Source organism: Rhodnius prolixus, unplaced genomic scaffold, assembly GCF_049639745.1.
Source record: "Rhodnius prolixus isolate KJV_2025 unplaced genomic scaffold, Rpr scaffold_3, whole genome shotgun sequence".
Classification (NCBI taxonomy): Eukaryota; Metazoa; Arthropoda; class Insecta; order Hemiptera; family Reduviidae; genus Rhodnius; species Rhodnius prolixus.
Window position 1 is genome coordinate 39,820,598 of NW_027411603.1, and position 27,997 is coordinate 39,848,594.

Here is a 27,997-nt window from a genome sequence, read left to right on the forward strand (position 1 = left end):
GGACATTAATTTTAAAGTTCCCGCAACTTTCTCACCGATAAAATTTAGGGACGTTAATATTTAAAATTTAAAATGAACCTAAAACACAAATAAGTAACACGTCTTTCAAAGAACTTTGTTCCAAGCTGGTTTATTTTTTAATAGCTTGTTTTAGAACAGTGAATTCGGTTTTAATAACCGTAAATAATAATAATAATAATAATCCGTCGGTACAAACTACATATTGTTCGCTAAACTTAACATTTTTAAAGAAAATCCGTAGGGTGTGGAAAGCTATTAAGAAAAATATAATATCTTCTACAAATAGTAGTTCTATTCAGGACCAAAACCATTGAGTTCTACCTAATGCAACGTAGGCAAACGAATTTAAAGTAAGTACTTTCATCCAGGGCACCTAATTTGGTAGTTGGGCTGACTGAAAAATGAGGTATTACTTTATTTTACTTTTTTAAGTGAGAATTTAATTTTTTTAAATCTGTTCACTGTAGTACTGACACTTGTAACTGATTACAGAAGCTAAGCAAAAAATATTTTCTAAATATTGAATGATGTGCTTTAATAAACAAACAAAAAAAAATTACTGGAAATCATAAAAATTCATTAATGGAAACTAATGTCTAGATTAGCTATTAGCTAAATTTATTGTATTCATCAAAGTAAAATCTGTATTTTCTTTAAATCCTAAGAATTTTGTTTTAGTACTTACATTATTACGTGAGATACAAGGTTGATTGGATGAATTATTTGAAGAACACGGTACTATCTGTTGCAAAACGGAAGATGTAGTAGTAATCGCAGTAATCCCTGTCACTATAACACTACTAAAGAGTAGTATATTAATGGATAATATAAACAATTTAATATTGGATAACATAATCCCTGATGTATGTATTGTCAAAAACTGACAAGTAACCGGCTAAACTTTCAAGTTTATTAATGCAGGGCCTATTGATAACATTTACTATATCCCCTCCATCAATACTAAATGAAATAATAAGAACAATTCAACCTTCGAATAGTCATGCTATTTTCAAAATTTGGGACCTAGTCAAAGTTCTTTAGTTTTATGCTTTCTTTTTTTGTCTAAGATAATGATTAACTTTGCAACTTTAATAAAAAATAAGAATATATGTTTGTATGTGTACAGCTAAGGAAAGATGTTTTACATAACATCTATAATGAAACATATTTCATTTCAATTGATTAGAATTTTGTAATTAAACAATTTCATTTATTTTCGTGACTGCAACTAGAATAAAAAAAAAATTTCTCTTATTATGAGTAGGAAAAACTTAAAAATCTGATGCTATCACTTACAAGACGTTCACTTACCGCTACTTACGAAATTAATTGTATCTTGAAACGTGGAGTTTGTGTATAAAAGATGATAGTTTACTTCAATATTATGAAATGATAATTTGGAAGGATGCGTGATGACGTCTCTGGTCTCAAATACTCCAGAACCTCCCAACATTAAATGTGTCCTTAGAAGAAGTTTCAAATAAAGTTATGCCCAAGTACAAATGAAATGTTTTCATAGACCGGCTAGGAAAAAACAAAAATCAAAATCGAAAAGAGCTGTTCACAACATTCTCACTTCCGTTGGACGGATATTTTTCCAACTCAGAAGATAGACATTTAATATTGATCCATTTTTTTTAAATAAAAATAAATTGTTTCAAATAAAAGTAATAGATCTATATTATATAATTTCTTATTTAATATTGAATTGAATCTCAAACTAACCATCTAAAAGACACTGTTAAGACGGATAAAGGCATAGGGAGCAGAGGAATTTCCAATAGATTCAAACACTATAATCAAAAATCTTACGAAAAATCCTATATATCAAGTATTTCCTTTTGAAATCCATTTTGTTACCTATCGAATAAAGTTCCGCTACCGAAAATTTCACACCCTTATAGCTCTCCATTCTAATTCTCTCATGCAACAGCTCCCCAGTCTTCACCTACCAGATGCTTCTCCTCATTAAGAAATTTTTAGTGCAGTTTTTTGAAGATCAACCCTTATACAACTACCGGACAGTTTTAGTAAACTGTTGCAAAGCCCTCTATTCATTCTGTACATATATTTTGTTTATCTTCATCTTAAGTGAATTATCAACAAAATTATCAATATCATTACCTTTTTTAATTTAATGGATTGTTTCTAGCATAAAATATAAGGAATTTTTTTTAGAGGTTGAGCGCAGCTTATAGCAAGATACGATTTCAATAAGTTTACAGTTGTTACGGTATGCCTCAGATTGTTACTGTAATACTTGTTTTTTCTAGTCTCAATTCATAAGTTATCCATTGAGTATTAATTCAATATTAAATTTAATTCCAAATTTATTTTATTTATACATTCCATTATTTTTATCTAACTTAATAAGAGATGTTTTAGAATTGTAATATCAATTTGCAATATCAATATCAGATTGCAATAATTTTGATAACAGTAATTGAGCTAAAATTAAAAATGAAATATTTTTTATTTTGTCATAAGAAAATAGAACTCCTGACAGTCAGTTTAACTCTACATCTCACAGCGCTTGTAATGTTTTTTTTTTAGTGGTGAAAAGTTAAAAAAAATAGTAAATTATCTAACTACAACCAATAAGAAAGCATTATTTCCATCTGATTCAGGTCAGAAAACATTGTTAACTACAAAATTTGTCTGGTAAGATAACAAGGTCAATTTCTTGTAGTTGTATGAATGAAGATGGAATTTAATTACAATGGAGATGTCTCTATTTAATCCTTAACCTAACTTTGACCTAGTTAATCCTCTCCAAATAAGGAAAATATTTGTATTCTATTTCTAAGGAATTAGGGAAAGTAGGATAAATACAGAACCACTAAATAAAATATTAATATCTCCATTAAATATGGTATTACCAGAGAAGATTACTAATTTTCAGAATTCTGATGTCTTTTTTTGTTATTTGTTAAGAACATTTTTTATTATTATTATTATTATTTTATAATATGAAAAAAATGAATTTTTTTACTTGTGTACGTTACAAATTTATCTACTAGAAAAATTTTTCAAAAAAAATGTTGACTAAATAAGTTATATCTTTTAAGGAAAGATAAAATAAATAAAGAATACATGTGCTTTACTGGCCTAGATTATCTTTGAGGAAACTAGACAATAACTCCTTACCAGAAGAGAAGTGATACTAGGTAGAATTTTTCCCGTTGCGCAAATTTTATGTTGAAGCGATCTTATTATTTGAAATTTTATGGATATGACCACTGGTACAGTTATAAGTATTTTTTATTCTGAACTTCAGCATTTCTAGTGGCCGTTGACCACACTTGAAGGACGCGATCTTTCGTGGATGAGCTTCCTTGTAGCACTTTAGCCTACATAAGATTTTCTGGATGAAGCTTGTCTTGAAAAGTCGAAATTGCCATATTCAGATCAATGATTGGATCAATAGCACTAACATGAATTTGGCCAAACATGAATTCTGTCGTCTACTGTTGAACACTGAACTGGTCTCAGTAGATAATACATCTCATAGATCCTGATAGCCGAAAAGTTGTCTTATAATTCAAACACAAATTATTATTGAGTGATGTATAAATGAAATATATGTTTTTATAATAAGGTACAGTAAAACTCGAGTAGGAGTCAACTTCTGCTGACGGACTTCGATCCATGCAGTACGTGCTTACGTTTAAAATTAAATTGTTTTTGTAAATTAAAAAAAAAATAATAATAAAGCATATTATTATTATTATTAATTCAAACACAAAACACATTAAAATTACTAAGTATAGACACCAACTAAATCGCCAATTTAGTCGCCTCATTTTACTTTTAACTACATACGGTTAGATCCAATTATCAGACTATTCTTTATCGGAATCTGAAGTCTTAAACAAATTAGCTTCCCTTGCATTATCAAAATGTCTATTATAGAAACATTCCCCTTCTTTACTAAAACATGTTAGAACTCAGCATCTTTTTTATAATCCTTTTCGACAAAAACTCTCCTACGGTTTTCGACATAAAATTAGTAATGTCTTTAAAGTTATGCCTTTAAAAAGTACGGCATTAACATATATGGCGCCATCACTTGTGCTCAAGCTATTAAATGTAATCGTTAACTGTAATTATAAAATGTAAACTTTCACCGAATCGTCTTCAAAATTGAGAGAAAAGTCTACTAGAACTAATTTGCTTCTTTTTCATGCTCATATATTAGATTTTTCTAATGATAACTTTCAAGTGGAAGGTGTTTATGAGTTTACAAGAGGAGTCAGTCAATGCTATTCCTCAAATTAAAGGCGTTTTTACCAGACATTAGCTGAGTTGGGATTCGTTCTAATCTTGAAAACTTGAAATTGTCTTTTTTTGTTCATCTTTTCGGCCCACCAGTTATATGCCAGCCAGTACTTTAAAATTTATACTTTGGTCATTTTGACACCATAACCAAGCGGTTAGAATCATGAACCACAAAGCTTTGTTGTGGTTCGATCTAGCCCATGGTTTATATTTATTGATATAAGTAAAAAAAAATATGATCAAGTATGTTAGCACCCACCTCCGGCTACCCAACTGATCAGTGACCGATCGGTAGTTGGATGTAAAGTTTTCCTGAAATAACAGGTATTACTGTAGTTTTACTTACTTCATTCTTGAATAATTACTTGAGTTGTTACTCATGCTAGCTTACGCTGGTTGCTTATGTATTTTTCTGATGATAATAAAACGATTTTACCAAAATTTATATTAAAAAGTAATAAAATATTAATAAGGCAATGCGTCGTATGAAGATTTAAAAATGTCTCATAATATTAAGAATTTAGGAAGATCAAGATAGTTTTGCTTTAAAGTAGGGCATGAGATTTGATTTTGCGGATTTACTATTCGCAGAGTGACTCATTCAATTCTCACATAACAAACTTCTCGGGAGCGAATCCTTAAAATGATTATACATATAACACCTAAGCACAAAAATATAATATTTTTATGTACGTGTTTCATTTTATTGATTATAATAAAATCAAAAGAAATAAGTTTTATAGCTATCATTGAATTATTAATTTATTATTATTAATATATTATTATTTGAAGAATAACCTAAACTTTTTGACTATCTTCACAGATAGAAAAATAATGTTAAACATATATAAATATTAGAAAAAAAAAACACTCAAGGTTTGCATTAATACATCAATAAATCTATTACTTTTTTTTTATGAACAAAAGTCTTTTTTTTAATTACTAAAATTAAAACAACTAAATATTTACAAAGATCGACATTTGAAAATTAAAAAGGGAGTTCTTCTATGTATTTTGTTTAATGTTGTAATAATTATATATTATTTTTAATAAAAGTAAAGGTATTTACAATTTTTCGGTTAGAATGCAACAAGATGGTGTTTCACACATTCATTTATGTAATTACAATTGGTAATTATACATTTTAAACATTGTACAAACGTATTTCCTACTAAGTATAGTATTAAAACATATTGTACCTTAATTTAAAAAAAAAGGAAATGCTTTTTACAAAAAAATTTTTGCTGCAAATACCTTTCCTAAAATCCATTAGATAATTGGCTATTTATGAATGTACCGGAGATCATCAACGAATGCTATAAACATTTATAAAAAATAACAATAATAAAAATTATCCATAAAATGAAACAAAAACTACAATTTTGGATATACTTATATTCATCGAAGTATATTAGGATTCCCTGAGTTTAAAATTTTTGTTTACTTCTTTTTTACATTGATTAATATTTGAACTAGTTTAAAGGAACTACTTCATTTAGCACAACACACATTTCTATGATCAAAGTATGTCAACATATTTTAACAAGTTGTTTTTAGTTAAAATAAAAATAATAAGCAGATCACATAAAAATTTCTAATATTTTGCTCAAAATGTAGTAATACTCTAAAGAAAGTAAAATTTTATAATTATTCATTAACTTTACCAAAATATTTGACTACTTTTGTTTGTTTAGATTAGAATCTTCATACTGCTTGTACATTGCTCAACTTATGATCCCATTCGTTAATGTCATGTTCGTTTTTTCCACTGTTGTATACTCTATACTAAATGAATATGTGAGCTCAAAGAAACTCTATTGCGGAAAATTTCTTCAAATAGCATTGAGACCCAATAACCATATAATATTTTCTTACAGTAAGTCTTTAAACTTTAATATTTAAGAATCGCTGAGAAAGTTCCAAACTATAATAATTTAATAATTGCATGCCTATTGACAAACATTTAAAATATCTTAACTAGAAATATTAATTGTGCAAGTTGTTTTTAAATATTGAGGAGTCTAAATAATATATAATCCTTAATAATTGCCAAGCTATAAATCAATTCAGTGAAAGAGAAAAAAGGTCCAGATTCTTGAGTTTCATTAAATAAGCCATTCCTTCAAGGATTCAGACGTGCTTTCTTCTAAACACAGTAAAATCATAAGCTTCCATTTGAATTTAAAGAGTATAACAATTCTAAATTAAAATTAATTAACTCTAGAATGAGAATTCAATAATACGTTAACCTACACTTCCATAGTAGTTATATTAACAATCAAATCCATCAAAACTACACTTGGAAGTAATAGCACACCCAGAATTGTTTCAAGGCGACTCTAACGGCTATAGTTTTACGAAGTTAATTCAAAGCTAGCGAGAGAATGTCTGCATAATATGATGAGTATTTGGACAAAAGAGCTAAGAGAACCAGCCTGCCCGGTCCGGGATAGGTTCCCATGATACCTCAAAGGGCTGCTGGCATTGACAAGCGAAGATGCACAAATAGTCGCAGCAACGATGAATAAAAAAACTCAGGCCAAAAGCAGATCTCAGATGTACGATGAAAAAACTATGGCCTTTTAAGCTTTACCCAACATTTCTATCTCTGAACTCTTAAGTATTGCCGCACAGAATGGACTATGAAGGTTACAAGAACTAAAGAGTGCCACATCAAGCCTTTGCGTCATGCTAGCACAGTCTAATTGACCAACTCCCACGGAATTTAACCTAAACGCAAATCACGTTTTTAGATAAGAAAATTAACTTTATGTAGACAACAGATGAATATATGTTTCAGCACTTATGTAGAAGAATTAATGTTGGAATTTCCTAAATAAAGTACATGATCACTATTACAACAATTTACACAGATACTAGAAAAGTTTCATCAAGGGGGAGGTTTTCAAAACCCTGTGGGTGTGCTACTGCTTTGTAACTATTTAAACTACTGCAGTAAGATTTTATTATCTATTAGCTTATGAAGCTGTAATAAAGATGAAACTTCGGGAAAAAAAGTAACGGTGCATTTTTTTAATAAAATCTTACTTTCTTGGCAATGCTAAATAAGAAATAATTACAACAATAATAAACATTCAACATCTAGTTTTGTATAAGTGTTATATCAATTATAAACCAAATATACGCCAATTAATTTTCAAGTGACCATCAACATCCATTATATACATACATAAAACTACAAACTATGATATTATGCAACTACACCATCTTATATCGCATTCTGACCTTATTAGCAAATGTTGAAAAACACTGCTAGTTTCTCAACTTTAATGAATATTTATTTGTACAGAAGTTGCTAGTTGTACTAAAACCACAACTAATCCTCCATTTTAAAGTACAAAGGGTGTCTTAGTAAAAAACGATATAAATAGTTGCCTAAGTTTTATTAAGATTGGGTTATGTCATTGATTTGCTACCCATTTATATGGATTCTTCGTAATCGTTCTATTTGGATGTTCGTATTCACAACCAAGTTTTGCACAGCTACTTCCAAATTTGCATGGCTGAAAACAAGTAATACGGATTAAATATATTAAAATGGTTAGACTTTTCATCTCGCTACCGAATGAGTAAATATTACAGTCAGTACATTTTTAATTGGATTCATTATAACTAATTTATCGCTTACAATTAAAACTAATATTAACAACATTATTTTCGAACAAAATTTTGGAAAAAATAAAAGATTGTAAATAATAGTTTAAATTTAACCAAGAGCGAGGTTCAAAGTGTAAACATTTAAGAATATTAGATTCCTAAGATATATCATCAAATAGTACCAAATTTATAAGTATTAATCAAAACACAAGGGTACTTAAGGCTTCCTGATTCCGTACTATTTGACTATAACAGTCTAATCTTATGCAAGAAAGATCACAGGTCTTAGGATACTGGTTTCAACGAGAAAAAAAAGAAGAAGTTTTCTTTCCACGAAAGTTTGTTTTAACCTATACGAAAATGTGGATTGAGAGGTTGCCGAGAGTATAAACTCTCGATAGGGGTTATCTATTAAGTAAAGGGAATTCACAAGATAATATGTTCGATATAATTAGAAAAAAAAAAAAAATGGACTTCGTTTAAAGACTAGAGATAAACCACAACACATAGGTTAACCGTAACCCTAGCATCGGTAGTAAGAGATATTGTACCTAATAAACATTTCACTAATAAAGAAATTTACTTACTTTTTTAATATGTAGGTAAGGGCAAAACGGTTTCGTGCAATGTGGATAGTATATACACACTTGACCATTGGGAGTAGATAAAGGTAATGGCGTTTTAAAAGTACCTGAAAAAAATTAAATTAACAGCCATTACTATATCGTTTTTCCTATCCTTACATCCACTTCCATATCTTTCCATACCTTTTCCAACCACTGGTGTTGCCGATGTATGCGTATAAGGACAATTAATATTCGTACACTTATCCGCAAATTTACAAGCAGGATGAATGTAAAGGCACTTCTCTCCATAGTGGCAAACAGGAAATAATCTGTCATGCAAAGAATAAATATACTGGTAGATAAGATATTGAATATGAACAAGATTTTAACGTTATATTCTTTAGGAGGTGTAATACATAACTAAAACATTTTACAAACTTAAAAATCTAAATAAAAGTACACCGGGGTTATGATGGCACAACAAACCTAATTTGCAACATATTCAGTACATCTTAAAGGTTGAAGGTACATTTCTCTCTACAAGGTTGAAGAACCTTCCTCCAACATTTAGTGACTAATTCCAATCATCTTATAAAGTTACTTAATTTTTTTAATTGAGTTTAAACATGGATATCATTTTTTTTTAAAAAAAAATGTAAACCTACATCTCGAGTTTGAATAAAAATTATTTAAACTATGTTATAGGTACAACAGAAGCAAGAAATTAAATATACCTGCACAGCATAGTAGGATGATAATACGGACAGGTGCTGCCAGCTTCACAACATGGCCAATATTTACATCTGGTTTGTGATTTACCATTTTCAGAAGTTTCCATTTCAACTTCTTGACTAGAATCATTGCCTTCTTCAATAGTAAACAGACGGTAATCTCCTAAAATTAGTAATTACTTAATCAATAGAATCTTTCTTTTCCTTACATTAGGCACGAACAAAAAAGAAGGTTTAAATGGCGTATACTATTATTTATTTTTTTATTTATAATAATTTGTCTTGGGGACATACCCCATACAAATGAAGACTGGTCAAATATAGTGAACAACATGGTAAGAAAAAAGAGACCAGAATATATAAATAATACAATAACAGTAAAACATAAAATCTAGAGTAATAACAGTAAATATACAGCACACTGCATTGTATCCATATTTTAAGTAACAGATGTATAATTTATGAATACAAGAATATAAACGGACAAAAAGTGGCGATATAAGTATGTAATCAATCTCTCACACTGTAAACTATTCATTTAGTATAAATGATCGTGTTTTGAGGCAATTAATTGTAAAGAGGTATAATTGTTTAATTTCATTTTCGCACCTAAAAACAAACACATTGTGGAACTGCTCCATTGATACATTCTTAACCTGCAGTATGTACTGATTACGAAGAGATTCGTAAACCGGACAAACTACTATTAAGTGGTACAAATCTTCCGCATCATTACGCCCGCATATTGTGCATATTTCCTTAGGTTTTATTAGGTGTGTGACATTTTTCACTGACAATTTGATCTGGTAATTGCCCGAAAGCCTCAATTGTGTGACTAGTTTCACTATACCAAATGGCAAATTCAATTCGCTAGAATATTGGCAGACCGAACTTGTGGCAAGTATATCGTTGTAAATAGGGCTGTACTTTGCTGAGTGCATTAGATCTAGGTCTTTTGACTTTTGGAATTCCTTATATCTATTTAATGTTCCAGAGATAGAGTTTTTAAAGGCTGTAGGGTCTCTTTCAAGAAGGATGTCATTTGAGCCAATCAGACTCAATAAATAATTCATCTGCGAAAACCAGTTGTACTTTATCGAGGGTTTATGACTAAAATGGATATGTTTTAGCTTCAAAAAGCACAACTTAGGAAGTCTATGGTCTTGCATCTCAAGGAGCTTGCAGATCCAGAACAGCGCTGATTTGACCACATTATAACTGGAGTTAAGCAGATCAAACTCAGTTCGGATAAGCCAGGCAGGAGTACTTTTATTCAATGAAAAAAGCTTTTTGTAGAACTCCAGGTGCGCTTTTTCTATTTCAGATAGATATCTCAACCCCCAGATTTCAACCCCGTAAAAGAGAGTACTCATGGAAATGGCATCATTGACCCTACTTCTACATTCCATTGATCTAAATTTACCCTTGCGGCATACTTCCAACACTGAGCCAACAGCAGATGAGGCCCTAGATGCGGCTAATTTGGAAGCGAGGTGGAACAAACCAGAATTTGAGAATCTAATTCCCAAGTAGTCGAAAGCTGATACAACTTCCACCTCCTCACCCAAATAATACAATTTTTTTATCTTTTTTGGTCGGCCTTTATGGAAGTGTATAATTTTTGTCTTAGCTGTATTTACTTCCAGATGATTAATACTGGCATAGCAGGCAAGGATTTCAAGCTTTTTCACTAAGTCAGGCATCGAATCAGCGAAAAACACGCTATCGTCCGCATATAGCGAAAGAAGTATATCTTTACCTGGGGAAATTGGGATGCCAGAGGCACCTCTCGCTCTAAAGAATTCCTCTATGTCACTTGTAAAGAGGCTAAACAAGTACCCAGACAGGACTTCGCCCTGCAGCACCCCTTTAGTGACAGGTACCTCATCGGATACAATCCCACCACTTTTAACTCGTAATGTTGCATTATCATAGATACTTTTAAGTATCCTTATTAACTTTCCACTTATGCCCATTTGACTCAACTTGTGCCATAGTCTGCTGTGGTTCACAGAATCGAATGCCTTCCTATAATCTACAAAGATGACGAATAGATCAGATTTTCTGTAGTCCAATTTGAGTTGAATCATGGTATTTAAAACAAACAGGTTGTCTACACATGAGCGCCCTTTTCTAAAGCCACACTGGCTTTCAGGCAAAGCAAACACACTCTCATCCCATACAATCAATCTTTCCAATATTATCTGGGTGAATATTTTTAATATAACACACAGCAAAGAAATCGGTCTATAGTTATCCGGCATTGTTTTATCACCTTTCTTATATATCATAGAAACTATAGATTTCGCCCAAATATCAGGAACTTTTTCCTGTTCGAGAACTTTGTTAAAGAGGTGGACCAGATATAATTGCCAATTCTGAGGAAGGTTTTTAAAATATTCATTAGGTAGTCTGTCCTGGCCAGGCATCTTGCCACCCTTCAGTTTAAATAGTGAACGTTGTAATTCCTCTAATGAAATGGGTCCGTCAAGGACTGGACAGGACACACTAAAAAACAATTCATCACCTATGTTTGCCTCTCCATAATAATTCCCAAAGTAGATCATCCATTGTTCCAAACTAACGTAATTCGAATAGATTTTCTTAGATCTGAATTTGTTTACGTTACTCCAAAATAATTTGCTATTTCTACAGTTACTAAGATTTATCATCAATTCTTTTTCATAGTTATCTTTTTTCATTTTAACTAAGTTTTTATATTGCTTTTTGGAACTCATGTAATCCACTTTAAGAACATCATCATAGCCACTCTTTTTAAATAATTTAAAGTTGATTTTCATAACAATTTTAGCATTTTTACACTCCAAATCATACCAGGGATGGTAATTATTATAAGTTTTATTTAAACTGATTTTCTTCTTCAATGAAAGGTTTAGAGAGTTCGCAGTTTCGTTAAATGCAGAAACTAAATTAGTGTATAAATCATTTATATTTTGGTTAATGTTGCCTACTTTAGGGGAATGCTTTAAACTGTCTGTGAATAGCGTGGCCCTCGCAGGATCCCACAGGAGTACATCCTTAGTTATTATTTCATTCGATTTATCTCTTTTGGCTTTTCTTAAACAATAGTTAAGGAATACAGTTACAGGAAGGTGATCTGAGAGCGATACATTAGATGTGACACAGAAATCATTGATATGGTGAGCAAATTGTAGTTTACACCAGACGAGATCAACAATACTTTGACCATTGTAGTTAATAGATGTAAAGTTGCCTGGGCTATCACCGGGGGATCTACCGTTAAGCAGTAGAAATTGGTTACTTTCAAATAAGTCAACTAAGGATAGGCCCCTATTATTGTGTATAGTATCCAAGCTATTACGAGTTCCGCTAAAAAAAAGTATTACTTATAAATTCCGCATCATATTGATTTAAATGGCCAACCCTGCAGTTAAAATCTCCCCCCAGGACTACCAATCTATTACGGAATTCAGACTGAATTCTATTAAGAGAATCATTAAGGTAAGTTAGTATGTTGTTTAAGTCAAGGGAGGGCTTAAAGTAAAATAAACCAATAATAAACACCAGGTTAGTTTCTGTCAACAGAACCTTTACAAACATCCAATATTCACATTTTTCTAATATACTTAGCGTAAATAATTTATTATTATAGATGAATGCCAAGCCACCACTAGCTCGTCCTTTGCTCCTCTGTTTAACGGCTGGTGATACTAACACAGAGAATTCCGACAGAGTAGAAGTTAGGCTGATGATATCCGAAGGTATCCAGGTCTCAGAAAGGCAATAAATAGTTTCTTCAGACAATGAAAGAGAATTAAGCTTGAAGTTAGTGAACCCCTGAATATTCCAGAATACGACAGAACACAGGGTATCTTGAATTAGGCTATTACTTTTTGCTGAAAATTGCTTCTTACTGACTGTGGTATCTTTCTTATGATAGTCAGGCGGAGACTGATTTAACTGAAGAGGAACTGGGGGAATTGGGACGAAAACGAAACTGGCCTAAGCGTTCTTTAATTTCATCTACTCTTTGCTTTTTCTTGACTTGCTCTTCATCAGACTGAGCACCGATTTCACACCCATCCAACAGTGACTCTGCCTCCTTTAAACTGTAATAGCTCCCCCTGAACTTAAACATTTTCCTAGCGTAAATTACTCTGCTATCAAGGCTCCTTAATGGCGTATACTATAATTTTGATCTTATTCAATGGGTTATGTATGACAATGAAGGAAAGTATTTCATCGTCCTAGAATTGAAGAGCTAAGTGGGTTTCATTTGTTTCATTTGCACACTAAGACAGTTAGAAAGCAAATAACTTCTCCAAGATTTAAATCCTAAACTAAATATTACCGAACAGAATATGAATGCAACTTACTTGTAACTCCAGTCTCATCATTCACCGGCGGACCTAGACGAGGACCCAGCCTACTCCTATCAAAAGGTTGTCTTACAACTGAAAGGGTTTCTTTGTTAGAACTTTCTTCACGAATTTCATTAGGAACACTAATTTCTATTTCTCCTTCCATTTCTGTATCTGAAGCTGTGCTATCCAGCGTGATTATAAACCTAGGTTCCTGTCTGTAAAAAGAAAAAAAATACTTTTGAAAAATTTAATTCGCTAATTACATATAAATAAGACAATTGTAGCAAATATTTATAAACTAACAGCTGGGGATGCAACTCTCCCGTAGATGATGATAAATTTTGAAAGCCGTTGCTACCAGGGGAAGTAGATTCTTGTTTATTCTCCACGATTTCTGAAAGTTGAAAAACGAAATTTTTAAGTATGTTATGACATTAGTTTTTTTCTTCAAAAATTAGAACATTATTTCATTAAATCTGGTTCTTTTTAGGAAATTCATAAATAAATAAAACACAGAATTTCAGAACTTACTAGATTATTGTAATCATTTTCAATCTGTATTATTGTATATAAGAAACAATACATGAAACACTTGGGTCATTTAATTTAATTAAAGGATATAAATGTTTTGGGATCTTGAAAAATTGCTACCATTTCCATCTCAACTATTTTAAATAAAATAGAATTTACTGAGATGTGAGCATGTTTGTTGTAACATAAAACAGTATGAATGGGCATTCTACATCCACAAAAGTGAATAAATATTGATAAACAAGTTCATCCCTTTCTCATAAAACAATAGAATAGCTTAGGGCACAGAATATGTAACGCACTAAACTTATCAGGGCCTATATATACGATAGAATAATTAATACATTTAAAATTACAGATAAAAATTAAGATAAAGAGTTTGTAGAGGAGATTAAAAAAGACAAAATTATTTTCTAGGCAATGGAAAATGCATAAATAATCTTATTACCTAATTAAAATTAATGTAAAAGAGTATATCAGTCTATAAATAAACAAGCTCAAAAATACTAAGAGCAATATGCAAAGAAAAATGTCACTACAAGCCGATGAAAAAGCTTAGATGCACTGTTTAACAATATTAACATCGAAGCCATGAAGGGGTAAATAAATCCGCGAAATATTGGCTTAGGAGAAAAATAATTATTGTATTTATTAACCTCTTACTGAAAAAAAGAAACACCGAAAATGAAGTAAAAAGCAAATTAAGAAATAGGTTGAAAAATAATCAAACTAGTTACACATGTTTACCGGATATTGGAGAAGCTTCACGTTTATCATATTCTTCAGTCTCTGGTGCATTATAATCTTCAACATCTTTCTGCTTGCTAGATGTATCTTCTGTGAAATCGAAGCACATTTTTTTTTTTTTTTTTTTAATATATGAGGATATGAACTGAAAAAAAATGAAATGGAACTGTTGTTGAAATAAATTTGATGAAATACCTATATCACTGCTGATTACTCGATCATTAAGCAAAGTAATGGAAATATTCTCAAGACGTGATCTTCTATGAGTTTCAGGCTTTTTCTCCTTTTCTTTCTCTTTAGGCTCATTTTTATTTTGAACCTGAAAATATGAAATAACAATTTTGTCAATATTTTGCTGAAGAATAACAATTTTTCTTGTGATCTAAGTACTCCATTCACTCTTCATTTTATTTTTAATAATTTCTCTTTTTTAAATGCATGCAAAGTTCTGAAAAACTGTATTAGCTTAGTTACTTCAGATAAAGGGAGAGAATGTTTCCCCATTAACATCTACTATTCTATTGAAGGAAATTTATTTTTCAAATGTACCATAAATATGAAAATATACAGAAAGAGCGCATTAATTAAAATATTAGTTTAAACTAAAAGGACTAGCATAAAAAAAGATGTGTTTCAATAAACACAGAATTCTATGTCATGGAGTTTATTCAAAATTACATGGAGTCTACGGCAAATTCTTTTTAACAGAAGTCAAATGAAGTACGTTTCTCATATTTCAATTTCCACAATTTCAAGCAACAATTTGGTTTAAACCTGGAAACGAAGTTTGTAATTTAAATAATGAGATTATTTCTGTATTCGTTTTGATTCAAAACTAAATTACAATTGTACTTTTTCCATTCTAAATAATTCCTATTTGAAACCGCATTTTCTCCAATCTAAGATATAGTTCCAATTGTTTATAACAACGCTGTTCTCATAATCTGAAAGTTTTTGATCGGAAAAATGTTTCAATGTTTTCTACTGTTTTGAAAAAGGAGACTTTTCAGAAATCATTTTTAATTCGAGAAAATAAAGAAATCACAAGGTACCAGATGAGGGAGTTAAGTAACCTAGATTTAGTAGGCATCTTTTTTTTTTCTTGACCAAGATCCTTTACCTTAGAGTTCTGTGTGACTGGTACACTGCCGTGATGCAACACCTACATAGATGTTCTCAGAAAAAAATTAGAGTGACTTTATTTATTCACCCATGAGACCCTGAGGCTATTGAATCGGATCAAAAGTCGCCCATTTCGTAACAACTATAATTAATAATTTAAAAAACTGTATTCCACCAACTAAAGGGGATTCCAGATTATCCATTAGATTAGGCTTGGAGAAAATAGTTCCCAAGTGAATTATTTGAAAGGGAGTAAAGTGCAATTGCAATTTAGTTTTGAATCAAAAGAAGTATAGAAATACATTTTTCATAGTGCGAAAATTTTTGTTGTCCTTAATGCATTTCTCGAAATGACAGTTTAAAAATACTAAATTACTGCTTTCCCAGAAGACTAAAAATAAACTTTTTACCCATAATAGGGCAAGTAATAATCCGAAATTAATTAACAAATAAATCAACTCAGGCAAAAAGAAATATCCCAAAAAGGCGGTCAGTTGTAATCTGTGAATTCAAGCAGTTCTGGTGTTTGTTTAAGACAAGTTAAAATAAACTCTGATCCCAATTTCTGATTGGTTTTCAATATTCCAATAAAAAAAACTCATTGTTCATCAAAATAATCTTCAGAAGCTCAACTAATTGATAATAAACCATCGCATCAATAATTTGTAAGCTAATTCTTACCATCGTTCTACAAAACATTGAATTTGAATCTTAGTGGTAAATATGATCTGTTAACATACTGATCAATGGACTTGTGAACAATTTTATTAGGTTACCACATTATTGTTTACATTCATTTAACACTCTCAATAGTTAGTTATTATTTGTCCTTCACACTCTTGAAACACATGACAGCAGAAACACTCAGTCAAATATTAAATTGGGTCCATCGCAGCAATCAAGTAAGAAAAAACTAGAAACGAATTAAAGTTGCAGCTTCTTTGCCTATTTAGTACATTTCAAATTGCCACTGGTAATATGAGATGAACCAGAAACTCTATGAATGGTCTTACTTTTTTTTTGTTGTTGTAGTTTTTCAACAAAAACTGGTTTTAATTCTAAGTTTTGTTTAGTTATTGGAAGGAAATTACATTTACCAAACCACATCACCTAGTCTTCTTTCCATTAAACATTGTGTATAATTGTTAGCTATTAATTTAATGTATTTATTATACTAAAACGTAACATTTACTTCCCTTTATCTTGAAATTGTTAACAAATTGAAGGATATAGCCTTAAATAAATACTTGTACTGATTGTCATAAAAAATATATGTATATCTTAAAGCCAGGATATCAAATTGGAAAATAGTCATTTTTAAAAAAACACTGTATTATAAATTTACAAATTTACTATAATAAAAATATATAAATAAATTTAATAAAGAAAAAAAAAATTTGTTTTAAAAATACACTATTTTTTTTAAAATAAATTCAACGAGACATTCTATCTAAATTAATAGTAACTTTGGAAAAGTACAAGCAAATGTGTTCTTAAATGCAAAAATATTATTAAAATCCTTAGTAATACTTTTGAAATAAAAGATTCACCCCATGATTCCTGAAATTTCTAATGACGTTTTAAATTTTAAGATTTGAAAATAATTATTAGAAGAAACAGAATAAAGGAACTGTGTTCTCAAACTATAACACCAAAGAAATTAAGTTTTAATATTTTTTTTGAAATAATTATTTTGCTATTTAGGTTAGTATTAAACCAATTCAAATTTATAATTTTTATTTAAGAAGCAAATAATACACAAATTATTTTATTTTACTATATACAAACAAATTATTTTTTTTTTAAATTAATTAAAACTTTCGGACAAAGCCAATTTAACATTGTCCCGCCATTTTCTAATCAATGCAATATGTTCATTACTTAATAATTGTCTTTGGGTAAAATAATTTAAAACAGTATCTAATGCTTTAGCGCCTTCAAAGTGTGTGACTAGCGGTTGTTGATAATTATTTTCTGTTACGATTTCATTATCTTCTTCATTATTACAGGTATTTAGCCTTCCATCTTCTCCCGTCCGTCCATAATCCTGCGCACCATACATAATATCGTTTACATATTTTTTTAAAAAAATATTAACTCGTTTTTATGTATTAATTGTCAAATGTTTGTATCTTTAAATATTATAAGCTAAAAAAAAAAATTACGATAAAAAGATATAAAAAATGGGACAATTCATTTCGAAATTTTTAAGTATCCTGGCTTTAGGATAATGTTAAATACTTTGGCTAAAACATGGTAGAAATAAACTATTTTTTTCATTGAAATTAACTTTATGAAAACAACTTTATAGAGAATAAATCTTTTTTTATTAATTTTTCACATTTTATCTTATCATAGAATTTACTTCCAGCAATCTTATTTTGAAAGTTATATCAGCTATGACTTTCTACGATTTTTTTGCCATCTTGTTTTTTAAATAATGTTTTTATCATTTCGCACTTTAAAATCTCTTTTTTGTCTCGAAAGAAATTAATACAATCTCTTAACTGTTGATGCTGATGATTTATTTTTATTTTATTTTTTTTTTGCGCAGGTGATTTAAGTTGAAAACATCACGAAGCTAGAAAGGCTGAAATTTAAACTAATTAATGTAGGTGCAAAGAGTTAAGGGACTTATCAGATTTAAAGTTACAAGAAGAATTAACCCATGTTTAAAACAAGTTAAACAGAATTTTAGAATAATAATTTCATATTTATTTATTAAAAACTTCTAAGACTTTTTCTTCTCGATTTCCTTGTGTTATTTTCGCACTTCTGTTAGTTTTATAAGCAAGAAGTAACTACGATATTTTAAGAGTCTCTTAACCTAGAACAACTCACTATACTTGTATTGTGGCATTGTAAACCTTTAAGGAAACCATGCTTGGCCGCCAAGACCTGTTGATACAACTTGTCCATCGGATATTCTGATACTGTAAGAGCACCATACGAAACGCTTTATGTACTGAATGGAATCTCTTTCCGCAAATCACAACCGTCAACTATCTGTTAGCACTTCCTTCTTCAGCACTTGTCTGTTTTTGTTCGTTCGTTTTTTTTTTTTTGTTAGTTAATGATTTATAAAGTAAATTCTTCATATAACACTGCAATAGCTATTACAAAAAACTTTTTTTAGGAGGAAAATCCACAGATGGATTTCATTAGAAAATTATAGATATGGAAAAGGCATTAATTTTAACAAAACTATTAAAATACTTAACTATGCTGGAACCTAAGCCGTACATATAATATCATGACATTATGATACAAGGTCGACATTTTGCTGATAACTTTCTATATCTATCTGGACATGTTATTTGATAAGGCTTAGGGTACTCAGTTTGATTTTGTTAAAAAAAGTTTTCTTTAGAGCGAGATGAAATGAGAAGAATTTAACAGCATTTGGTAAGAACTTTTAGCATTTACTTACACGTTTATTTTTACTTTCAAAGGTTGTTGTTGACTTCTAAGGAATTTTTTATTATTTTGATTAGACCTAAACTATGTATGATATTTAAAGTTATTTAGTTAAACCTGAAAACTATAATAATCACAACACAACAAAAAGGTAACATCACTCGTCGTGTTATCCTTACTAATGAAACTTGCTATTACGTTCCCATACAAATTTTTCTTGCAAATGATTTCAATTAAATTGAAGACCTTATTATGTTACAGTCAATGAACGTACGTTATGTTTGTATATACTTTATAGGCTCTTAAAACGTAACTCAATTTTGATGTAACTTGACACTTTTTTTTTTCATGAGTAACTTTACAAAATGTATATATTAAAAAGTTTTCTTTTTTTTTTAATTTTACTCTTAATGGTAGTTCTTATTTTATTTCTACATAAATTTTGTTGCAGTATCTATAACTCTAAATGACAGAAATAAAGAATAAGGACACGCCATTAACTATAGTATTGAGTACGGTAAATTTTATATAACTTTCGTCAATTTATTAACTGCATAATACATTCACGAAATAGCGAGCGTGAGTTCTTCTATTATGTAATAGAAAAAAGAGGAGTACATTTATCATCCATCTGGTACAGAACATTTGTTGACAGCAATTAAATATTCATTATACTCAATTAATAAAGAGAATAATAGGAATAATAAAAATAAATAAAATAAAATCCTTAGCATCTCAACAAGTCAATAAACATCAACATCAACATCTCGTCACCTTGTTGAAAAGAAGGTAACGGGAGCCACTTTAGAACATCTGGAGAAGAGGGAAGCGAGGGAGCATATAAGGCTAGCAAATAGTTATTCCTGACTTCAATTGCTCAATCTAGTTAGAATTTCCCTTACCCTAGGAACAACGATGGCAGATAAATAATTAGATAATGATGTGAGATATCTCAATTCAAAGAAAGTTCAGATCAAATTACTGAAAACAGGTAAGACTACTAAACTAGAAAAGTTTGATTGAAGTAGTAAACAGTTATGGAAACAGCGTTTTGGAAACGATTTCGGACTGTTATTCACGAGAATAGTATGTTTAAATGGTTATCTATAAATATTTAATTTATTACTTTTAAAATAATTATTAATTGTTAAATAATTGTTTATTATCAAAATAATGTACACCAAGACAGCTAATTTATTCATCAAACTTTTAATTTTGGTTTTGTAATAACACAAGGGCATTAAGCCCACCAATTTCATTATTTTTTGAATCTTTCGTATTAGAATCAAATGCCAAGTTTTTGGTGAACAAGGCTAAATTAAGCAAAATGTAATAATCAGATTATTTGTGGTGATGAAGGCTTAAAAAAAACGTCCTTTTCTGTCATAAGGACATAAAGCTACAGTAAAACCCTTTTAAATATTTTCTGCATCTTATATATCAGATTTCTCTTGCTGCAAAAGTACTAAGTATGAAAAATAATGTTACGTTTTACAATCTCTTTTTGGGCTGTTCGAAACAGGTATACTTATCAACAAATACATTTGTTAAAGATCGAAAAGTAATGTTTCTTATCAATGTATTGAGATTCAAATAAAAATATTTAGTTTTCTATATTTAATTCAAATTATCTTAATTAAAAAAAATTACTTGGCTTAATCTCATTAATCTGAAAATAATTTGAAAGGCAGTGAATTAAAGATATTCTGAAAAGTTATAAATCTGAAAATTTGTTAAAATTGAAAAACAAAAATAAAATTAAATATTAAATTTATTAAGATAAATAAATAAAAAAAAACTCAAAATAAAAATGTATGAGATAGTAGGACTACATAAGGAGATAAGTAAGACTATTCTTATCGAAAATATCACAATAATGTCATCATAAAGTCAGACAACAATCTAGTCAACTAACAAACAGCGTTGAATTTTAATAGTAAATAACAGAACATAATAGCATAATCGAATCACTTACATCATTTCATGTTGTTAGTGTTTCAATAAGTACATTTTTGTATTATATTTTACTAAGTTTACTCGTAACATTTCATTTTTACATTTATCTCACGAAGTTTATATATAGACTTAAATTCTGCAGCTAAATTTAGCAGAATGTAAAAAACGCTTTTACTTGTTTGTTTGTTTCATATATGTGTTGATGGCACATCTAAATAATATTACTATGGTCCCCTTCGATGGACAAGGTAAATTATTTTGCAAATTGATAGTATTTTTTTTTTAGTCAAATTAGATTTGAAGGGAATACAAATATTTTATATGAACATTTAGAAAACTGGAACTTTCACGAAAAATGTCCTTAAATATTTAATAATATTAATTTTCTATTTACTATTTTAGCAATTTTCATCAAATTATTTACTGGAGGGTCATATCAATTAAAATGATTAATTCATATAGAATTAGTTGTTTTTTTTTTATTACCACAAAAAAAATTAAGTGGATTCATAAATTAAAGGAATGATATTCATTAAAAGAGTGTATTAAGATAAATTTTATAGAACATTTAAGTTAAGTGTAAATTAGCTTTAGAAGTCACAAAACATTGTGCCTCACACTCAAAATCATATTTCTGAATAGAATTACAACATATGGCAAAAGTCCATCACTCCGTACATCTTATTTCGGTGTAATAGCTTTAAATTATGCGATGTTATTTAAATTATTATTTCATTCAAACCCAAAATCGGACGAAATTTTAAAAGAATATTAACTGAGAAAAGATAGGACGAAATTGATATAATTTTCATTGCATCAGGTAATAAGATTTAATGAAGACGAAATTTCTTTTCATCTGCACTGAACTGTCACTTTTCATCTGTCACTTTATCTATATCGTAGGTAAATACTTTTTTAATGTACTTAGCAGCATGCAAATTTGTCTAAGCTTAATTATTATCATACAACCAATTCAATAAAATGTCACTTACCAGTATATTAATATGGCACTAAGTAGAAAATAAAAAATGAAATAACACTGGGACAAGAAATAATCTGAGCATGCTGTCTAAAGTGTTTGAAATTGTGAAGCTACACTACTCAAAATATTGGTTTCACAGTTGGATAAGTATAAAAATAAATGAATTCAAATTGCGCATGACACAGCATGTTATCTTAATAGAACTCCCTCCCATTTTTAAACATAGTAATTACTTCCTCTTACTCCCAAAATGTGAGAATCGTGCAATCGTTTCCAATTTATCTAAAACCATTGCTTAGAATCTCCTAAACACAAAAAATGTTTTACACAATTGCTCTCACTATCTGTCTCTCCTCACCCTCTGCTTGTATCTGTGGGTGTGTGTGTGTGTGTGTGTGTGTGTGTGTGTGTGTGTGTGCGTACGAGAGAGAGAGAGAGAGCTTGTGTGGTGCGTTCCCTCTAAAGTACCTTCCAGTTGTATAAAAAACATTCGAGAGAATTGTTGTTATCCCAAGATATAAGAACATTGAACATAGCAGCATATTCTGTAGAGAAGTGCATCTTTAAATTAATAGATTTTTTAGGAGTTTATTTTTTTTTAGAGAAAACGGCAACATAAATTTACTTTAAACGATTTAGTAGGGGTATATAATACTTGGGTTATTTTTTTAAGTAGTTTTGGGTATTTGAAAGGTCTTGAAACTGGCAATCTATGATCAAGTGTTAAAAGGGTCAAGTTCTTTACTGGCTGGGCTCTACTATTCCTCAATTAGTAAAAAACGGAACCATTTAACTTATTGCGTTCAAATAGAAATTAAACGTAAGAAAAAAATTTGGACATTTGTAATTGGAGTAAGAGAAATTCGTAAATGTTCACACTAGGTTTTTTGTAGTTGTAGGCCATGTTGCATGAAAGCAATGATTTCTCTTATAAAAGTTAATATTTTCGTCTTCAGAGTTTGATTAAGTAGGTTAAGTTTTACCGTTAATTATTAAATTCCCAAAATATTTTATTTCCACGTCTAATATTTTATACTTCTTTTAAATAAAGTAAAATCAATACTAAGCGAACTTTTTTTCTCATTTTCTTAACAACTCATTGTAGACCATTGATCTTTCTAACATGTTTTTGCCGTGGAAGAAATAACGATAATTCTGCACTCTTTTTTTTCAAATAGTTTTTTTTTTAATTTAATTTCTATCAAACAAAATAATTTTTAATAATTATTAGGTTAACGGAATGTGGTGAAAAGTAAAATTTAAAAATAATAATAATAATAATGGTTTTAAAAATGTCTTATAGAAGAAATCTTAAAATGCACTACATAATAATCAAAACTTTATTCTTACCTTTTTCTGGATTAATTTAGTAGATGCAATAGATTTCTCAGCATCTGCAACTGCTTTTAAAATAAGATTACAACTTGGCTGCATTCCAGGAGGTCTCACAGGTCTTGGAGTAACTTTAACTAAACTGGGAACTGTTGGTTTCTCTTGCTCACGTTTAATTGGTTTTGATACTGATGATAAACGCCGAGAATGCTGTAAAAAGAAATATTAAATTATTACATAAATTTCGAAAAGGGGCATATATACTAACTAAAATCAATTTCTTTCATAAAATTTGAAGTTTCTAAGCAATATTCAGAACAACATCTAAGATTTTAAAAAATCTATTTGTCAAGCATTAACTGATTTAATAAAAAATTTTAATCAACTTTGTAGTGTCGTATAAAAGCAAGGAGAATTTTAAAAAAACCCTTTCTAATACGTAAAATGCTAAAACTTCCAAGACTGGGTCACCCAAAAGAGAGTTGCTAACAATATATGACATCTGTCAACAAGTATAGGAGGGTCCGATATGTTCACGTACACCTTTATATTGATGTCCTAAATGGACGGATACTTTTAAACGTTGGTATTCATTTGTACTTCGTAAGAAGCAAAACAAAAACTAAGAATAGGACTTTCTCTTTCAACAGTTCTCAAGTTTATTCAAAAACTTGGAAATTTTACTTCTGATAGATATGGCAACAATGTACTTCCACCATAGAAAAACCTCATTTAAAAAAAAAAAAAAACAAAAGTGGTAGGTCTTTGAGGGAAAAATCATTAAAAGGGGTAACAATTCAATTCAAACATAGAATTCAGCACATATTTATTTCTCACAAATATCTAAATAAGCAATTCATATTACCATATGAATCTTTGTCACTGTAAAAGGAAGTCTTCTACCTTAATACTTGATGTATCTAAGAAAATAGTTTGAATTTCATTTGAGAAAATTCTAAAAATGAAAAATCTAATGAAAGAGCTGATTATAACGGCTGATATTCTTCATATTGCCGATGCATCAATTTGACAAAGACTTGCTCTCTTATCATTTAATATTAACACCATTTTTGAACTGAAGAGACCTCAAAACGATTATTTTGCATTGAACCGAAATCTAATAACTTACTGATCGGTCACAGAATTATTTAATAATAGGAAAAGAAGTAATAAAATGAATTTCGCTTTAAAAAAACTTTTAACTTTTCTAAAAAGCAGATTTTAGGCACTGATTTCTGGCATATATTAAATGTACAAAAACACACTATACTAACATTATCCTTTGACCCCTTATCTTTACTAGATCTTCTAGAATAACTTCTTTTCTCGGTTCTGTTTTCGCTCTTGGATACCTTCGAAGATAGAGAACTTCTCTTTTTAAGAATATCTCTAGCATCCATAATTTTACTGCCAATATAGTCACTTTTCTCATGAACGCTGGATTTTTCACCATCTCCGCTACTAATTTCATTTACACTTGTACTGAAATTAGCACTAATCTCAATTTTATTAAACTCCCATTCTTTATTTTCATTATTATTTTGATTGTTGGCCAAATTCAAATCTTCTTTACTTTCAGCTTTCTTTTTATTCTCAGCATTGTTATTATCCCAACTAATTTTTATTCTTTCTCTAGGTTTTACGTCTTCTTTGTCACCATTATATTTGTCATTTTTTTCCTCAAAACCTAATAATTGTTTTGCATCTGGTAGTAATTTTTCTCCTAAAGAACTCTCAGGCCTTTCAGATATACTACCCCCTTCGTTATTATCGTGTAATTGAATTGTATCATCATCGTCTCCTGCAGTCATCTGTTCGTCATCTTCAACAAAATAAGATACATATTTTATTTAACAATGCGCTCATAAAAACACAAATACGAATGAAGTATTTTATTCGAAGTAAAACTTAATGAAGCATACCTGTATAAGTAATCAACTTGGGTTGCTGAAGATCTGTTCCAACTTTTTCTTCCATCCTTTCTGCATTCAAAAGAAATAATGAAAACAGAGCAGTTATTAGGAAAATTTTAAGTATTCTTAAAATAATTATTTACACCATGGAAAAGAAATACTGCATATTACTTCCATACATTTACTAGAAAGGAAAAGAACTGTTTTAGCGATTTAGACATCCCTGTGGATATTTTAGAGTAAGCAAGCATCAACGGTTACTTGGTCACATTATTCCAGTGTGCAAATGAGTTTGTCCTATTATATATGTACGATCTATCTCACCCACTGAATTCCGCTAATTAGTTATCTTTTTTATTGATGAGCACATGTAATGTACAACAAACACTAAAATTGTCGCGTTAGTTCAATTGACTAAACGATCCCACAATCTCTCAACTAGAAGTTTGGTTCTTAAAACTATTTATCCCGCATAATGCTTAAAGAAACAACGGAGGAAAAGCCGCTTCAACAAAAGCAATCACTGGAGGGACAAATTCAGACTCGAGATTGACGAATTTAATGCCCAGATTACCCAAATAGAACAGCTCCATGAATTTTACTTACTTATTTAGATGTTTTTTTACGCAATAATTCATTTGTAAAATCGTTTGTTTCACCAATTTTATTACATTTTGAAAGCATTAGGTTCCATCTCACTTTAAATCCTAAACGTTAATAAGTATATTGTGAAACTACAAACCTGTAAGCACTTCAAATCCTTCATTAGAATTACTTATATCTTCCGAGTCAATATAACCTGTCATTTTTTCAAATGAAGTATTTTCATTTTTTAATTTGACTTTTTTACTAATTGTAGTGTTGTCACTTTCTAATGAACTTTTTTTGTGTTTTGATTTTTTCTCATCAACTTTCCTCTTGGTTCCTATTTCAAAATCACAATTAACTGAGTTTTTGCATTACCTTAACTATACAAAAAAATAAAACGTCAAGTAAGATACCTTTTGAAGAAATTGTGAATCGTTCCAATTTTCTTAAAATTTCATACAGCCAAGTTGTAAATGATACTGTGCTTTCGCCAAGGAAAAGTCTTAAATCTTCTTCCATTTGCTCTTGAGACTTTTTATTAGCTACAAGAACCATTACATAGTCAGGAAGTTCGTTATCTGTACATGAACAGTAAATACAATAAATCATAGTGGATTAGATGGAATTGATCATTATGATATGATACAATATGATATAATTCTATTATTATTTTTATTAAGAACCTACTGAAAGAAATATTGAAGGTGCACACTGTTTTGTTGTCAACATGTTTCAAAATTTAATTAATATTAAATTATTGTCTTACCTATGTGAATACCTAATTCTGTTAGCTTGGCCCGAACTGCACTCTGAAATTTAAACAAAAGGTCAGAATTAAAGCTATCAAATTAAAAATATATTAAGGTCATGTTAACCATTAATTAGTAAAGAATATCAAAATCTTCTAGAAATAAGCTTTTACTTGACTTAAAGTGAACGAATTTGTTTGTGCTTAAACATTATATAATAAACACAACTGAATACCACAACATCTGAAACGACTTTTAAAATTTTCTTTTACATAAAAAGAGAATGTAAAGTAGAAATAACCACTAGCAGGTCTTTATCGTTCAATATGGAATAAAATGAATTAAAATGTTCTAACTTTTTAATTCTAATATTCCTTTTACTAAGGAGGTGCTAAAGCAGTCACATACCACTAAATGTGATTTAATGAATAGGAACGAAATGTGCGTCTGTAAAAAAAAAAGAAAGAAACTATTTTTTTTTATTTTTTTTACACTTTTACAACTTCATGTTTTTATATACCATTTAAGTGAACATATTTAAGCGTACGCACTTTCACATTTAAAACGAAATTCATTACATTGCACGCACCCCGAATGCAGCAAAAGCGTACTTTAAAAATTATCTTTTTCATAATTAGATCCCTCTTTTCATATGTCCTTCCATCAATAATTTCAGATTTTCTTTCACAACAGTCTAAAGAGTACATGAAAAATAATACCTTGATTTTATCGCTAACTTCTTCACCAAGCTTATCCATTTTCATGATGATCGTTTATTGAAGAATATAATATATAATGCAACCTTATTTTTTAACTCCGCAAAATGTATGATAAACGTTTTTACTTAACTTCACAACACGAACATCCAACAAAACTCAGAACTTTATTAGAAAATATAACCTCCTCCACCATCACGACAGCCTCTTGAATTATATTTCTAGAACTTTCTTCTTCGTCCACTATTAATTTTATTTATCCTTCGCATCGTTACTGTAGCGTCATATTATATTAAATAAACTTGAAACTTAGTTTTTCTCCTGTACCAATGTATTTTAACGTCTTTAAGTTATATTCTAATCGAACAAGTAAATCAATAAAAA

The 27,997-nt window shown here is 29.7% G+C and overlaps 2 protein-coding genes and 2 long non-coding RNA genes across 6 annotated transcripts in view; 1 reads left to right on the forward strand and 3 right to left on the reverse strand.

The window, feature by feature from the left end:
- The window catches only part of LOC141452674 (metal cation symporter ZIP8-like), a 29,290-nt gene extending 28,299 nt beyond the window's left edge, over positions 1-991 (reverse strand). Inside the window, exon 1 of one of the 3 annotated variants that reach the window (XM_074125059.1) lies at positions 707-982. In XM_074125059.1, the coding sequence (XP_073981160.1) occupies positions 707-874 (168 nt within the window). In that variant the 5' untranslated portion in view covers positions 875-982. Of the gene's footprint in view, positions 1-706 lie in introns of all 3 variants that reach the window. The other 2 variants (XM_074125060.1, XM_074125061.1) reach the window with 2 other exon arrangements.
- On the forward strand, positions 7-18,665 carry LOC141452684 (uncharacterized). Its single transcript, XR_012457534.1, has 3 exons — positions 7-371; positions 9,189-9,369; positions 18,515-18,665. It is a non-coding gene; the product is annotated as an uncharacterized lncRNA (long non-coding RNA).
- Positions 6,117-27,842, reverse strand: LOC141452671 (zinc finger CCCH domain-containing protein 14-like). The gene is made up of 15 exons (XM_074125055.1): positions 27,617-27,842; positions 26,915-26,957; positions 26,562-26,726; positions 26,303-26,485; positions 25,570-25,629; positions 24,922-25,469; positions 23,666-23,857; positions 15,034-15,157; positions 14,839-14,928; positions 13,864-13,954; positions 13,573-13,775; positions 9,218-9,377; positions 8,685-8,812; positions 8,505-8,608; positions 6,117-7,823 (listed from the first exon to the last, which is right to left on the reverse strand). The coding sequence occupies exons 1-15, from the start codon at positions 27,659-27,661 to the stop codon at positions 7,722-7,724; spliced, it is 2,238 nt and encodes a 745-aa protein (XP_073981156.1). The 5' UTR covers positions 27,662-27,842; the 3' UTR covers positions 6,117-7,721.
- LOC141452683 (uncharacterized) lies at positions 17,928-23,654 on the reverse strand. Its single transcript, XR_012457533.1, has 2 exons — positions 22,326-23,654; positions 17,928-18,007 (listed from the first exon to the last, which is right to left on the reverse strand). It is a non-coding gene; the product is annotated as an uncharacterized lncRNA (long non-coding RNA).
- Positions 27,843-27,997: the final 155 nt, after the last annotated feature.

Excerpts from the sequence above, each read along its gene's own strand:
- LOC141452671 (XM_074125055.1), bottom strand. The coding sequence starts at position 27,661 with ATGAAAATGGATAAGCTTGGTGAAGAAGTTAGCGATAAAATCAAG. Across the intron at positions 13,955-14,838 it reads TGAAGCTTCTCCAATATCCG|AAATCGTGGAGAATAAACAA; the intron begins GTAAACATGTGT and ends TTCAACTTTCAG. Across the intron at positions 8,813-9,217 it reads CATCCTACTATGCTGTGCAG|ATTATTTCCTGTTTGCCACT; the intron begins GTATATTTAATT and ends TTTGCATGACAG.